Below are 15,980 nucleotides of genomic sequence, written 5' to 3' on the forward strand. Positions count from 1 at the left end.
CTTTGATATTCAACTTAGTAAAATGTCACAAATATACACATACACACATGTGTTCACATGGACACACTTATACTGCTATAGAATACAGACAAAAGAATCATCGTAATATCTTAAGTTCCTGGTAAGTCACTCAACCAATTTTAAAACTTTACTACAATAAGTGGCAAAGAATTACCTACCTTTACATAAGCAGGCTGTTTTTCAAGAATCAAATCTGCTACTTTTTTAGAAACCTACAAGAACATACAATTAAATGAAGTCAGGAAGTTCTAGCTCTACATCACAAAACCTGCCAGGTAGAAATGCGTGCAATGTGCAGAAAGAACCCATCCAACGACTCAGCTGAGTTCAAGGAAAACAGAGGGATAGCTGCTGTTAGTCTGCACTGGATACAACACTGCTATCCTACTCCCAACAAGACCTCCTAGTGCTTCTTTGCATGGAAGAGAAAAGAGCCATTTATTCCATTGACTTGAGGTGTGTTAGTAACAGTCATGTGTTAAATCCAAACAGATTTTTTACTAATGCTCCTCTAGCTTAAAACAATTAACGAGACCACTTTATCATTAACTAATCTTCCAGTGACCTTCATAGAAATAAGTTCAGCATCACACAAAGGAAATATGGAATTGAGAAACTTCATAGCAGTAAAGGAAATGTGGGCCCACCTATCACTGTACAAAAGTAAAACAAGAATCAGTGAAGTGAAGCAAGCTGCCCACTGTCATACAGTAACAACTATGACTTTCTGATTGGTTCTGCATTCTCTTTAGATATATTTTAACTGTGAGCCTTTTACTTTGAGATTTAAAAATGTTCCACTACAAAATCCTGGGTAGGGAAGTCATATACGCAAGGCAGGCATCTACAGGTGCTCACAAGCCTGAGAGTAAATTCTAAATGCTTTGATTGCATCTAGGAACCAGAGACAGCGCCTCAATCTCTATAAGGACACCTATCAAGGCAACAGCAAAAAAGTATAGCAACATAAAACAACACAAATTTATCATATAAATCGTGACACACAACAGGATGTGTATATATTAAAGTACAGTATCTCTGTAAATATTATATTTTCATGCATAATTTCATCAAAAAGAAATGCTTCTACTTACTGCAGCTTGTTGTCGCTTTAATTTATCTCTGTACTCCTCCAGTTCTTGCAGATTGAGAACAGGAGGAAGCTTCTATAGCAAAAAAGAAAAAAATTATTTATATATGTGTGTGTGTATTGTGTGTGTGTCATATATATGTGTGTACGTGTGTGTGTGTGTGTGTGTATAAATGAAGAATAAAAACTAAACAATTAAATTTGGTTTCATTTCCCAGAACACATTTTTTAAATTTATTTATTATGTATATAGTGTTCTGGGCACCGGGTCTCAGATCTCATGTGGTTGCTAGGAATTGAACTCATGACCTCCAGAACAGCAGTCAGTTCTCTTAACCTCTGAGCCATCCCTCCAGTCCTCCCAGAACACTTCTACGTGGAGAATACAGACCATACATGCAACAGTAATACGTCGCACTCTCCTTCAATGTTTCTGTATGGATCTGTTTTACACAATCCTCTCTCTGGTGTAGCTTTGCTACAGCCACTGCTGCTACTCTTCCTCCAGGAAGCCAGACTCCACCTGGCCTCTCAAGAGGGAATGTTTATAAATGATTTGGGTCAGGAGAAATTAAGAATCTGATGTTGATCTCCCACTCTACCTGCTCCCTCAATTATAAGAAATCTCATCATGGACTTTTCCCTCTGGATCTTATGAATAAACAGAATACTATAATGACAGACAGCACTCTAAATTAAGTCAGCACAGAGAAGCAGCAAATTGTGTATACTGGGAAACAGATTCCAAGTTTAAATGCATTTTGCTCTTCTGAGTTTTCTTATGGAGTCCCCATAAGTTTATACTGTCAGCATTCAGACAGTTTGTACAGAAGATTTTTTAGCACAATACACATTCCTGATCAAAAAAGTCAGTGTTCTAAGCAAGCTAGAGTTGCATGCTTGTAATCCTGGCTACCCAGGAGGCTGAAGTCAATGGGTCACTTAAACCTAGGAGTTGAAGCCAGTACACAAGTCAGGCCCTGTGTACAAACAAAAAGTCCTATATAGCTTTTCTAAGCATGTAAGTTTTAAACAATTAAATTTTAAATTTTATTTCAGATAGTATTTTCTGAACATTAGGTAATGTGAAAATATGACGAGAAGCAGCGCAGCAAGAAGCTGCACAGTAGCAATTAAAACCCGAAGCACAGACACGCTCCCTAGCCAGCACTCTCCGGCTGCACAACACGCTGACAGTTCATTAAAAGTTCATATTGTGATAATCACAGACCTATTGGTGTTATTAAATGTATGAGTTCCCTCCAAACTTCAGGTCTCACAAATTCACTCATATGTACTGAGAAAATAAGCTTTAGATGTGTTTTAATCAAAATCTCTTTTTACCTCCAGCTCATATTTGACAATATCAAATGGGTCCGCAGAAAAATAGACTTGCTCGATACTATTAATTAGCTCTTGTTCAACTTGAGGGTCGCTCGGCTGTTCTCGAAGCTCCCTGAATTCCTCCTTTAAAAAAAAGTCATAATTATAGTATGTGTAACTGTTAAAATCCCATCTACACAGAAACAAATGGCCTGTGTCTTCAGTCATGCACCTTCTGAGAGCCATTCTGACCGAGCACACAAGCTAATTAGAAACCAGAAAAGTAGGAAATAGCCAAACACTAAAACACTGCTTTTCTATTGAAGGGAGAAAAAAAAAGAACTCAGATTATATTCTGCAGTGTTTGAATACCAGAAAGGCTAGAAGAGCTTAAATGTTTAAGAAAGGAAATGCAAGCAACTCCCTGAACCTTTCATGGACACACACCACAGCCTCATGTTTCGCCGTCAGTAATACTCTGCGATCTGTCTGAGCACACATAACAAAACACCATCTCAGCGACATCTGGGGCTTAGCCAGCACTTTGCAAGTCCAGCAGCAGGCATCCAGGTCTGCTAGGGGGGGAGGGAGGGCAGCTGCACTTGTGGTGGTAGAGGACGGGAGCTATAACGCACTTAGGACCCTCAACAGCGCGGCGGTGCTCACATCTGGCGTGTGACTGATTCACATCACCTATGGAGGACAGGCCGTTTCCATTCATCCAATGCAGATATAATGAGAGGGATGAAATGAGGAAAGGGAACTCAGAATCCTCTGACAAACCTCCCTCCCTTAAAAGGACACACACAGGGGGAAGGGGCTTGGTAGTCCCGCTCCTACTGGTATACCAGACTTTGTTGACTCCCCAAGGGAGGCCTTACCTCCTCTGAGGAATGGATGAGGAATAGGATAGGGAATGGGGGAGAAAGGGAAAAAGGAGGAACTGGGTCTAGTATGTAAAATTAAAATAATTTTTTAAAAAAAGGACACTGGCATCTAAAATAAAAGCCTCAAGAAAGTGTCGTTGTCAAAGTACCACAAATAAATACAGTTGGTACTATTCAAAAAGAAATACTGAACATTACAAAATCAGAAATATTAGAAACTACCATTTGTAGCTAAGCCAGAAATGCAAATACATGCAGTGATCAAGGGTATCCTCTTCTGGGTTTGACTGGCACCAGCACTAACACCGTGCTGATGCTCTCCAGCATCAGCACCAGGGAGACTGACCTGAGGCCAAGGACTCTCCGGCTTTAGCTGCATCTCTACAGCCTTGGAAATTTGATTTAGCCTCTTCAAACCTATGATTATAATTTTTCATCTGTTTTAAAGTTATTAAAATTTCCAGAGGGGAAATGTGATTTCATTTAAAAATACCTCAGAAATGTACATTTCAAAATGTGATGAATTCATAAGAACAGTATAATCTGTATAAACACAAAGGCCAGCTGCTACTCCTTCCTAGAGATCTACTCAGTCAACATCAGAGAACACGAAGAACATGGAGTACTTCATACTTTAATATGACAATCCTAAATGAAGGGCAGGGATGAAACCTAGCAAGGCAGGAAAAGATACAGAGCATACAATGGAGGACTCCACCCAAACCAAATACCCTGATATACCACTCCAGCCCAGTGCAATAGCCCTCCTTGCAGTGAGCTCCGTGGGAAACACGCACCTGAACTCATTCAAACTGCTCAGGCAGCTGCTGCATGTGCAGTCTGTCAGGCTCGGTTTCCCCCAGCCACCCCCTAAAAGCTGCCACAGCATCAGGCTGCCTGCTTAGGCAGACCCCACACTTAGACGGCACCGCTCCTACCCCCCATCCTTGTGCTCTGCGGTGCCAGATTCACAGCACTCGGTAATTACAGATCAGTCAATTGTGTTCAAAAGGAATGGGAAACAAAAACAGTTTGGGTAGGCAACATAATGCTTCTATTAGTAAGAACAACAAAAATATTAGACGAGTTGAGAGTATTTTATGTATACAAATGGGAATAATAAACAGAAGAAGCTGTATTTCCTATTTTAATGTAACTGATGCATGATTTTGCTAGAATTAAAAACTTATACTCTAGCCTTGAAGATATATAAAAATATGCAATTATTTATCTAGAACAGAATCTGACAAGGTAATTTAACAAATGAACAAAATATTTTCTACAAAAAAATTTAAGGCAAACTTGGGGAAAAAATAGAACCAAATAAAATTCTTCAAAATATGTTAAGAAAAAGGGTTACAAAAATGAAACAGTTAAACTAAGTTTAGAATTAAATAGTTCAGTCTTATCAGCTGTTATATTATTAATGAAGTGTTTAAAGGACTTATTTTATAGTAAGTGTTCCGGTTTATAGTATATGATTAAATGAGTATTAAAATTAATGTGGTGTAAATGCTGTCTAAAATATGAAAATCCAAAACTAATCTGTCAACAAGGCTATGAAATGCAACAACACTTAACTGCTAATCACTGAAAATAGAGAAAATGTACATCAGTGTACCTCAGAATTAAAGCTGCAAAGAAACAACTAAAGTCATGGATTTAACTGCAGACAGAGGAGACGAAGGGAGAGAAGGCAGAAGAGCAAATCAAATCGCCCCACACTGCCATCAGGAGCTTGCTAGCCTGCTTCACAAGCTCCACCGCTTTCCCTTGCTCGATCGGTGGAGCTACATGAACAACATGGAAAACTCTCAAATGACAGCATCCAGAGATTAGTGAAATTCAGCATCACCCTAAACAGTTAAACAGCAAGGCAAGGCAGACTAGAGGGAAGGAAAGAGACAAAGGCAGCAAGATAAGTGCTCTCAACCTGGCAGAAAAAAGAGGCGTTCTCAAAGGACGGAGGAACAGAAAGAAATGCAAGTTTAAACCAAGGAATGAAACAAAATGCAATTCTGAAATTATGCCGCATGACCAAGCAATAAAGAGCCTTGATTTAAAAAAAAAAAAAAAAAGGCACACTCATCAGGAAGCAAAACATACATGGACATGCATTAGAATTCTGTTTTCCTCTAGTTAAAATAAATAACATATGCCATTGTGTTCCACACTGTATCCACAATAAGCATAAATGTTCCATATTTTATTAACAGAATACAGCAAGCAGGATTATTTCAGCAGACTGTCAGGAAACAGTTACTTCATGTTTAGAGCTGCATCCCCAGCAGCCTCACACAGCTTGAATACATTACCACCCAAGCTGCTCTTCCACTTTATTATCTGAGGTAGATAAAGCTGCATGAGCTAACACATGAAATGCACATATGATGTAAGTTTATGAAAAATGATCGTAACAGGTATTTCAGTCCATACCTCTGCTGTAGCCAGCCGACTTCTTATCTCACTCAACACAGAAACAAAAGGTTTTATGGGGATTCAAATACATAAACGATTTAAGTCCTCGAAAGATGTTATGAAAACATTTCCAGGATGTTTATGGTTTCTAAGGAACAAATCGATCACTTTACAAAGCAATTTCATACTAAGGATTCATCTCTTAAGAAAATGAATCTGTGCTTTAAAAAAAAAACTAAATTTTGCATTCAGCTACTACTTTAAAATTATCCAAAACTCCATACTAATTGAGCCAAAGTGAATCCAACGGTAACTAGATGTAACTACATAACACCCCTCACAGCTAAAGTGAACACACAAGGGCTAAAAGCCTAGCAGTCAGTCTGACGTTTTTATTCTAACAAATTACATAATTATGTCATGGAAATTGACATAAAACTCTTCAGTTTATAGGTCAGGATCAAAACTGCAAAAAAATTTAACAAAATAAATACTGGACCCTCAACTCGCTTTTCATTAGACCACAGTTTACACATGTTTGATTACTCCCTAGACGGCAGAGAGACTAGAGACAGACAGACAGACAGACAGACAGATGGGGAGAGGGAAAGAGACTGTGTGAATGTTGGAAGGACAGTGGGGAAGAGAGTTTGTTCTTGTAAAACACACATTTGCCGTTTGTTTCCTTGTCTTGCTTTCCTTTTTTTTTATCTGATAGCATTCTTTCACCAGCCAAGACAGCAACACAAAAATGGCCTTCTTTTATAATTGCTGTAGCCAAAAGCTACAACCTCATAAAGCTAACACTGTGTTAAACCTCTAACTGAAAGCAAAAAATATAGTTACCAAAATCTATACACAGAGAATAGAAAGAAAAAATATGATTTTCAATATTCGATCAATATTATTAAAGTCATAAATCACTGAACAGATAGAGAGGTTTGATCTACTTCCAAATGAAACAATTCAAAACCTACTTTCAGATCTCAGATACCCTAAAACCATGTACCACATAAGATTATAATGAACTGCAAGACATCTGATTACAGAGGGAAATGGCACAATTTCTTATATTCCCACTAGGACAACGGTAATAATCTATCAAATGTAGTGGCTTCCTCAGTTTGTTTCTGTGCTTTAAATAAAGCAGGCTTTTAAAGCCTGTTTTCTCTGGGTTCTCAGCGCCATCTTGTGGAGTGCTGATTACATTACAATTTAAAGGAGGGCTCACCTAAATAATTTATGAACATTCGTACAAGGCTGCTAATATGAGACTGTTTTATCCAGACTTACAATAAAATCAGGTAACAAAAGAATTTTAATCATTTTATACAAAAAGTAAGCAATGAATAAAAATGATTTTAACTATACAAATGTATTGCATTTGATAGTTTAAAAAAAATCACAAAAATGAGACATCATCATACAATCATACAATTTTTTATTTGACGCCTTGCCAAACATTTGTACTTATATCTTGTACAGTTAAAATGTCAACCTAATGTCGAGTCGTGGTCGGTGGTAGCGCACACCTTTAATCCCAGAGCTCAGGAGGTAGAGGCTGGTGGATCTCTAATTCAAGACCAGCCTCATCAACAGAGCAAGTTCCAGGACAGCCAGGACTAAGGAGAAACCCTGTTTTGAAACTCCAAAAAAGAAAAGAAAAGACAACCTAAGTCTCTGACTTTATTATATTTCTAGCTTTATTGATGAAAACCACTAAAGATAATGACATTGGAAACATAAAAAAAAAAATTCCTTTTCTTTTCTTTCTTTTTTTTTGGTTTTGGTTTTTCAAAGAAGGGTTTCTCTGTGTAACAGCACTGGCTGTCCTAGAACTCACTCTGTAGACCAGGCTGGCCTTGAACTCAGAGATCCACCTGCCTCTGTCTCCCAAATGTTGGGATTAAAGGCATTTGCCGCCACCGCCTGGCAGACACATTAAAATTTTTAAGCTATCTTTAAAAATGATTCTCAGCTTCAATGAATATTAAACCGTCTGCCACTACTGAGATACTAATGCTGGAGAGAAGACACAGGACAGAGAATCAGAGAGAAAATCCAATGTACCTTCCTTGTTTTTCTTTAGTTTTAATGTCTTTCTAGACCCTTCCAAAATAATAAGATCTGTGCCAAGGAAAGCCATCAGCGCATCCCCAGCCTCAGTCCTTTCCAGACTCCTTCAGCTCCCAGTCCAGGACAATCTTCAGTCCCGGACTCTGGATTTTAAATGTCCCCCAAAGTCAGGGGACAAAGTCAGCACTTTTGCATTTCTCCACATCATGTCTGTCGCCGGCCCAACACAGAAGCACCGACACCACTGCCTTTCTGAGCCACTCCAGAGGACCCTGTACTCCCCCACCATGAAGATGACTCCCAGCCAACCCCCCAGTACTTACACGTCTCAAAATACAATTAATAAACAAAAACAAGAAGAAGGCCCTCATCAGACATCCGCAGCTACATTGGTCTTCAGTTCCCCCTCACTGCCCTCCTCTTCCTAGGGAACTGAACCAGCATGAAATCTGTAACTAGTAACCAACGACAGCACGATGCATCCTAATAATCCACTCCTCTGCACACTGTTCTTTATTCTAGCGCCCTCCAATATGTCACAGCTTAAGCTAGTCTATTTCTTTCCTGAGTTGAGGGTTCCGTATTCCAAACTAAAAGATATTAGAGTAAAGAAAAAAGGAAGAAAACATTTCCTGCATTGAACTTGTAAACTGAACTGTTCACATGAATATTATGGAATTAAAATCTACAATAGATCAGACTTAGTAGAAATTCAAATTCTCTGTCCAAAGAAAAAAATATAATTAAATATACTTTGGGGCTTGGAATGCTACAGTGTTAAAAACAAAAAGAAATGAGCTCATTCATGAACAGAGGGATTATTTTCAATGTTCTGCCTTTATACTGATTAAGTGGAAGTATTTAAGTGGTTCTTCACTGCATTTAAACTGCATAAGTAGCATAAAGTAAGTATCAATCTGTCCATCTTAACCCACCATCAAGTAGCTTATAACTGGAGTTCTGTGAGTGCTTACTCAGTGCAGCTTACTTTAATTCCAGCAAAATACTGTATTTTCCAGACAACAGATTACTAAACTCATAATCCAAATTTCAAAATCATCTCTGCAACATATATCAGCTCTGTAAAACAACACGAGGGGAACACACTTCAAGGAGAGTACCCAGACACACTCCTTCAAGGTTTCTGTCATAATTCACAATCACCTCATTTACAGTGTGCCTTCCCTGACCTGACATGGATGCAACGAGAGGAGAGACAAGCATTGCTGAAGAACCTGTCTTCCCACTGATGTGTGCCATCTCCTGTGGTGTGCCTAGCACACAGTCAATGCTCAAAATTGTTACTGAAAATTCGCAGGGAGACTACAGAAGAAAACATCAACCTTCACTCTGCATTAAAGTTAAAGAAAGCCACCCTGAGTACGCAATCACTGAACTCGAGCTCTCTTGGTGATCAAGCTCAGCAGCGGATTTACATCAAACTCAGTCATACCAGAGTACCACCATTCTGAACTGCATGGCTGTTAGGTCAGAGCCAAGCAGAGAGAGGGCAGAAGCACTGCAGCCTCCTTGTGATGCTGTCAGCAAGCAGATAATGAACAGCTTGGGAAGCTGTCTTACTCTAAGACCAGCTGCAGCTTACATCAGAGACAGCACTTCCTATTAGCTACGTTACCATCCAGTAACTCCTCTGTATGTACCAAAGACCAGCGCTTAGATAGGACATTCACCTGAACCATTTTCACTTGCTGATCTTGTGATCCCAGACACTACACTCGACCCAGGCCAGATATCTCAAAGAAATACAGTAAAAGATCCATAGGAAAACTATGCATAAATCCACTGCCACCACTATTGCAAGAAACATCAGGTCTTAAGGTTTAAAGACCACAGACCATTCCTATTAAAAAACTCATGTATATTTAATGAGATTCACTCATCAATCTGATATTGATTCTGAAACATGTAATACAATAAAATTCAAAGTATGTCCACAACATATAATCATCTTTTTTCTTCATCAAATAAATAAAGACAACTGTTATCAGTTAGGATGTATGGTTAGTCCTCACTTCCTGACTGTACCACATCCATTATAACATATTTTATAATTTTATACACACATATATATGATGCCTAAGTCATTGTCTGAATTATTTCATGCAAAAGGTTTATTAGCATTTTATCATATTGTGACACTATGCCTGTGTCTGAACTCCAAAAATGGTTAAACAACAAGCGCATTGGTGAAAGTGTGTGAAGGGGATGGGAACCAGCACTGGGTGTGAGGAGCCTCAGATAACTGAACAAGAAACATCCTCTATTAAGGAAGCAGCACAGAGGCTGTCAAGAATGCGAGCTGCTGTGGTGGGGCTGTAAACAGGTCCACCATAACTAACTAGAAACTGACCTAGCATGCAATCCCTAATCAGTTCCTATGCATTTACCCAAAAGACTCCTGGCAACATAGCACATACACACTTGCACATCAATGTTCACTGCAACAGTGGTCACTACAGCGAAGCTATGGAACTAACAGACGTTTCCAGCAACAAGGAATGGATGAAGAAAATGTGGTTTATGAACATGACAGAATGCTCTTCCGTCATTATGTAATTTACGGGAAAATGGACATAATGACCATAGTAAGCAAGACAGTGTATATTCTCTCTCATTTACAGTCCAAGACTATAAATAGATAAAATTGGGTGCATACAAATGACATGAAAGCAGAAGCTAAACAATGTGGATAACAAAAGGGACAACCGAGGAGGGTGGAGAGAGGAATGTGCTCAAAGTACATTATAAAGGTGTATGAAAATACCCTTACATAATCCCATATAATAAATTAAAAATATAAAAGAAATTCTAGTAAGAGAACAAAAGCTTCTTGTATTGAGATGCCAGACACAGCAGAGGAGTGTTTTTAATTACGATACTGAGGGGCTGGAGGTTTAATTCAGTGGTAGATTACTTTCCGAGCAAGCAGGGGACCCTGGGTTCAATAAAAAAAAAAAAAAAAAAAGCAGCTGTTTAAAAAAAAAAAAACACACACCCATACAATGATCCTCAAATTAAAAAGATTTGCAAGCCTTTATCTGCGGCAGAGCTGCAACTCGCAGCAGCTTGCGGCGGCAGCCATCCACAGACACTGATGGCAGGGTTAACAATGCCTGACAGTCTCCAGGGAAAGAAAGCCAGCTAGCTTTCAAGTGGCATGCATTAAACTTGTAAACTGAGATGTTCACATGAATATTAGGGAATTAGAATCTGAAATATATTAGACTTAGTATAAGTTGGGTTTCACTTACTTATTCAAAATCCTCTGCCCAAAGGAAAAGTATAATTAAATATACTGTGGGCCTCAGGATGCTTAGCATTAAGAAGTCAGTTAGGAAATTATTTTGCCTTACATCTTCAAATTATAGCAAAAAGTACAATATACATATATATTTGCCTTCAAACCAAGAATTTGATATAATAAACCCTAACTTTATTAATTTTGCAGTGTTTACTAGTGACTCATACTGCATCCCCCTTATAATGAAAGCAAAAACATCACCTAGCTTATCCTAGAATCCACCTGCTGTGGGAAGCAGAGCTTCAGGAAAGCAATTAGTACCCAGAGGCAGTCAGTCTGCTCTTGGGAAAGTGAAAAGTCACACCACACATGTAGATCAATACCTTTCCAGGGACCCGAAGACTCTCAAAGGCACCGAGATCACTGAGGCTCTCTGGAGGGCTTTTCAGACCCTTTAAAAAAACAAAAAACAAAAAACAAAATGAGACAAACACAATTTAAATGTGCTAAAGAACTGTAAAAGGCTAGAACACAACTAGTGATACAGACATGACAGATTTTTCTTCTTCAAAATACAGAGAACATACACTCTAAGAACAACCATCACTTGACGCATACGGCCTGCTATGAAATCAAGTGAGTTTGTGCTTTGAGTATTTTAAAGAGTATCGGCGGCTGTCAGCACAGAACCAGAAGCCTAACTTAGCCACAACTTTAAAACAAGCAAAAGAAAGAAAACATAACAGAGACTTCTATAAACACACATTTATTTAAATCATTAACAAATTCACCTTTAAAAAGAACCCAAGCTGTATGGTTTACAGCTAAAAATACACTAACCAACTGATCTAGTTCAACCCTTTTAAAATGTTAATTAAAACACAAGACCTCTGTTAACCTTGACTATATCTCACTAATGTAGCCAATTCACGCTGCCTAAGATAATGTGTAAACTCCATGTCTCGCTGCTTTTCAGCACTATGGTACCTTCTATACGCACATTGGTTGAAGGATTCTGAAAGCCTTACATATACCAAGAAAAACTAGGAAGACAGAAAGAACTCAGCATTTAAATTCCATTTCAAAGACTCATCTTAAAAATATGCTATTTAAAGAAGTGGACAATAGTCTTTAGGAAAAGTAGCTAGTCATTATTTTGAAGAGAGATTTACAACACAGGCACGTTGCCCTTTGGTGCCTCATAGACCTTTTGGAGTCCTTAGACACTAAACTATATAGTGTACTTCTGTCAGCTACTTGAGACTTAAACGTTGTTCTCTGTAAGATGTAGGATGCTTACCTTGCTTGCTATGAAACAGCACCTGCCACATCTACAGATTTATAACAATATTTTCTACCGTTGTACCCAAACTACCCACCCCACTTGTCCTTTTTCCTGTTACCACTCTCCCTCCTGTCTCCAAGAAATAGAAAACCAACACACTACCAGCTTCAGAAGTATCTCTCCTTAGGACTCTCCCTTAAAGACACACAGTACTTTACAGCATAACTAAAGATTGTAACCAGTAATATTATCCAGGGAACTTTTAAAGATCCCAAGGCCCTACCGTGAATCTAATGAATAGGTACTTCTGGATTGAGATCAGGAATTTGTGTTTTAACTAGCAACCTCAGAGCCAAGGATTGTAAATGCTTCAGAAACACAGACATTTTCAAAACAATCTCTGAGCCAAATCAGTGAAGTTTTAAATACTAAGTGCACATACTTTTTTCACATGTTAAGTCTTGGGAAAAAGGAGAAAGCAAATGGTTATTTGCCTCTGTTGCCCAATGGCTAGAAAAGTTCCCAAAGAGAGCACAGACTGTGGTGGGGAAGAACAAACGGATGGGGGAGGGAGAGGGAGGGGGGAAAAGGAGGAGGTGGGGGGGAGGGAGGGAGGGAGGGAGGGAGGGAGGGAGGGAGGGAGGGAGGGAGGGAAAAACAGAGAGGGGAGAGAAAAGAAGAAAAGAGAGAGAAGGAGAGAGGGGGAACAAGAGAGAGGGGGGAGGGGAGGAAACAGAGAAAGAGAGAGAGAGAGAGAGAGAGAGAGAGAGAGAGAGAGAGAGGGAGGGAGGGAGGGAGGGAGGGAGGGAGGGAGGGAGGGAGGAAAAAACAGACAGGGGAGAGGAAAGAGGGAGAGAAAGAAGGAGAGGGGGGGAGAGAGGGGGGGACAAGAGAGAGGGGGGAGAGGGAAGGAAACCGAGAGAGAGAGAGAGAGAGAGAGAGAGAGAGAGAGAGAGAGAGAGGATGGAGGAAGGTCATTGGTTAAATAATAAAGAAACTGCTTGGCCCTCATAGGTTAGAACATAGGTGGGTGGAGTAAACAGAACAGAATGCTGGGAGGAAGAGGAAGTGAGCTCAGACGCCATTTCCTCTCCTCTCTGGGGCAGACGCCATGCCGCTGTGCTCCAGAGCAGATGCGATGAAGCTCCGACCCAGGATGGACGTAGGCTAGAATCTTCCCCGTAAGCGCATCTTGGGGTGCTACACACATTATTAGAAATGGGCTAGTCTAGGTGCAAGAGTTAGCCGAGAAGAGGCTAGATAAAATGGGCCAAGCAGTGTTTAAAAGAATACAGTTTGTGTGTTGTTATTTCGGGGCATAAGCTAGCCAAGCGACCAGAAGCTGGGGTGGCAGGAACACAGCCCGCAGCTCCCCCCACTACAGAATGGCCCCCAACATGTGGACGACTGCATCCACAGAAAGCCTAAAAAGCTTGGAAAAGAATAGAGTAAAGCATGTTTTCTTGGTAGCAGCAATTTCTCGGGTCTGCCCTGCTTGCTAGAGGCAAGCAAGCGCTCTCATCTAAGAGAGGCTTCCTGACTCAGCTTTAGCTGCAAAACCCTGCAGCTCATTAAGAGGCCCTGCCACAAAACACTTAAATGGTATTGATAAAAGCTGACTGAATGCTTGTTTGTTTTCGGCCGTAGCAGGAAAAAAAGTTGAGCTGTTTTAAAATGCTGGTGTTCTGGTCTGTCCTGCCAGGGCAAACTCTGTTTGAGGCAGGAGGGCCGACTACAGAGAGAGGACTTGATTGTTGTCTGTGGACGTAATGCTGCAGTTTGCTTGTTGGAAGGGACCTTGAAACGCCACAGAGTTGTGGTGATAAACATGGCTACAGTTGGTACCTCCGCCATGAGGCTGTAAAGCTAAGGAATGGGCTGGATTTAGCTGGCAAAGCCACGACTTTAGTCCTACCCACATTGCTCAGTAATTTAAAGGCTTGTATGGTCAGAAAAAGAGAGAGAGATACAGTAAAGGGAGATTCAAAAGCAAATAAAATTTCTAAATGGTTTAAGGTGTGTTAAAAATATATGCAGGTTAAAAGTTAAAGTTCTTAAAGTAAAAACAAAATAAAGGTAGAAAGAGAATAGTTGGGTGTGGTAGGACACACCTTTAATCCCCAGCACTTGGGAGGCAGAGGGAGATTTACCTCTGTGACTTCAAGGTGTGGTAGCACACGCCTTTAATCCCAATGCCTGGGAGGCAGAGACAGAAGGATCTCTGAGAGTTCAAGGACAGTCTGGTCTACAGAGTTATTCCAAGACAAATATATACAGAGAATATAAAACAAAAGTAAAAATAAACAAAATAGAGTTAAAATAAAGCTGCACAAAGATGGAAAATACACAGAGAATCTTGATACTGCATGCTATTATGCTCTCTTTGAATTGTTTGAATGCTGAGGAAGGAGCAACAGACGCTAAAAGATATTTGTTTATAAATGCTGCTGAACTAATCCAAGATAGATATTTTCAAAATACCTTGACTTCAGAATTTGGATCTAAGGATATGATACTTTGGAAAAGAGATTCTTCTTTGTTTTCACAGAGGATGAGACCCTGTGGATTTCTTCTATTTCAATATGGTATGATAGACCACGCCCTCCTGAATAGTTGCTGTGAATACCTTCAGAAAATTACTTTGCTCAACTGCCGACTGAGATGAACCTAGCAGACAGGTTATCCCATAAAAGACCCGAATAACAGCGCCCCCATTCAGCAGGAAGCAGTTTGGAGAGAAAAAACTGCGTCCATATTCCCAAATATTGTTTGTAAATGTTCTTTTACATTTAAAGGGGGAGATGATATAGGTATGAATAATTTGCATTGCTATAGATTTTAAGGTCAATTTTGTTATAGGTATATGTATTTCTGACCTTGATTAAGGTATTGTGATTGTGTAGTTCATTTAAAAATGTATATAGGTTGGATAATTATCAATAATACTCAAGCTTGTAGTCATGTTAGTTAGATTTTCTAGATGTACATAGATATATTTTAGATAGGCATTCTTCGTATCTTTCAAAGATTATAAAATATGGCATTTTAAGTGTTTTAATAACTTAGGGTTTTTCATGACCCTGCTCCTGGCAGCACCAATCTACTTCAAGAAGAAGATGGGCATCGAAGAGGATCCTTATGGAGTTTGATAGCCATTTGGGCAAGAAACTGTTCTTGCCTGGACTATTGCATAAAATGGACACAAAGAACCCGCAGAGAGAGGACTGCTGAACTTGCCTAAAGGTGAGATAATCTTTCGGGGTTCCTGATTCATGAAAGAGTCTTCGAGACATTCTGCAGGACACAGCAGATAGTGACTGAACTGCCTTTGAAATTTCCTGCTTCATGGAAATGTCTGCTGGAAACTATGGGCCTGTAGGCCGAAGATGGATGCCCCAATGGTACAGAGGAACTTTGGGTGACTGTCCAGGCAGTGAGATGTCTCTGTCATTTCTAGAGTTTTAGAAGTTGCTTATTTTTTATTTACTTAGGTAGTATTATATCCTTCTGGAGTTTTTGGTGGAGTTGAAGAATAGATAGTTATAGTTTTCCTTAGTTATGATAAAGATAAAATAGATGTAAATATTGTAACTGTAATTCTTACTTGATAACTTTTGT

At 39.5% G+C, this 15,980-nt stretch overlaps 1 protein-coding gene across 1 annotated transcript in view; it reads right to left on the reverse strand.

The window, feature by feature from the left end:
* Vps50 (VPS50 subunit of EARP/GARPII complex) overlaps positions 1 to 15,980 on the reverse strand; it is a 115,466-nt gene that overhangs the window by 93,459 nt on the left and 6,027 nt on the right. The window contains exons 2-5 of the mRNA XM_057784866.1: positions 11,461 to 11,529; positions 2,456 to 2,578; positions 1,116 to 1,187; positions 180 to 233 (exon numbers count right to left, since the gene is read on the reverse strand). Coding sequence (XP_057640849.1) covers positions 180 to 233; positions 1,116 to 1,187; positions 2,456 to 2,578; positions 11,461 to 11,529 — 318 coding nt within the window. The remainder of the gene's footprint in view (positions 1 to 179; positions 234 to 1,115; positions 1,188 to 2,455; positions 2,579 to 11,460; positions 11,530 to 15,980) is intronic.

The sequence above is a fragment of the Chionomys nivalis genome, chromosome 1, assembly GCF_950005125.1.
Source record: "Chionomys nivalis chromosome 1, mChiNiv1.1, whole genome shotgun sequence".
In the NCBI taxonomy this organism is placed as follows: Eukaryota; Metazoa; Chordata; class Mammalia; order Rodentia; family Cricetidae; genus Chionomys; species Chionomys nivalis.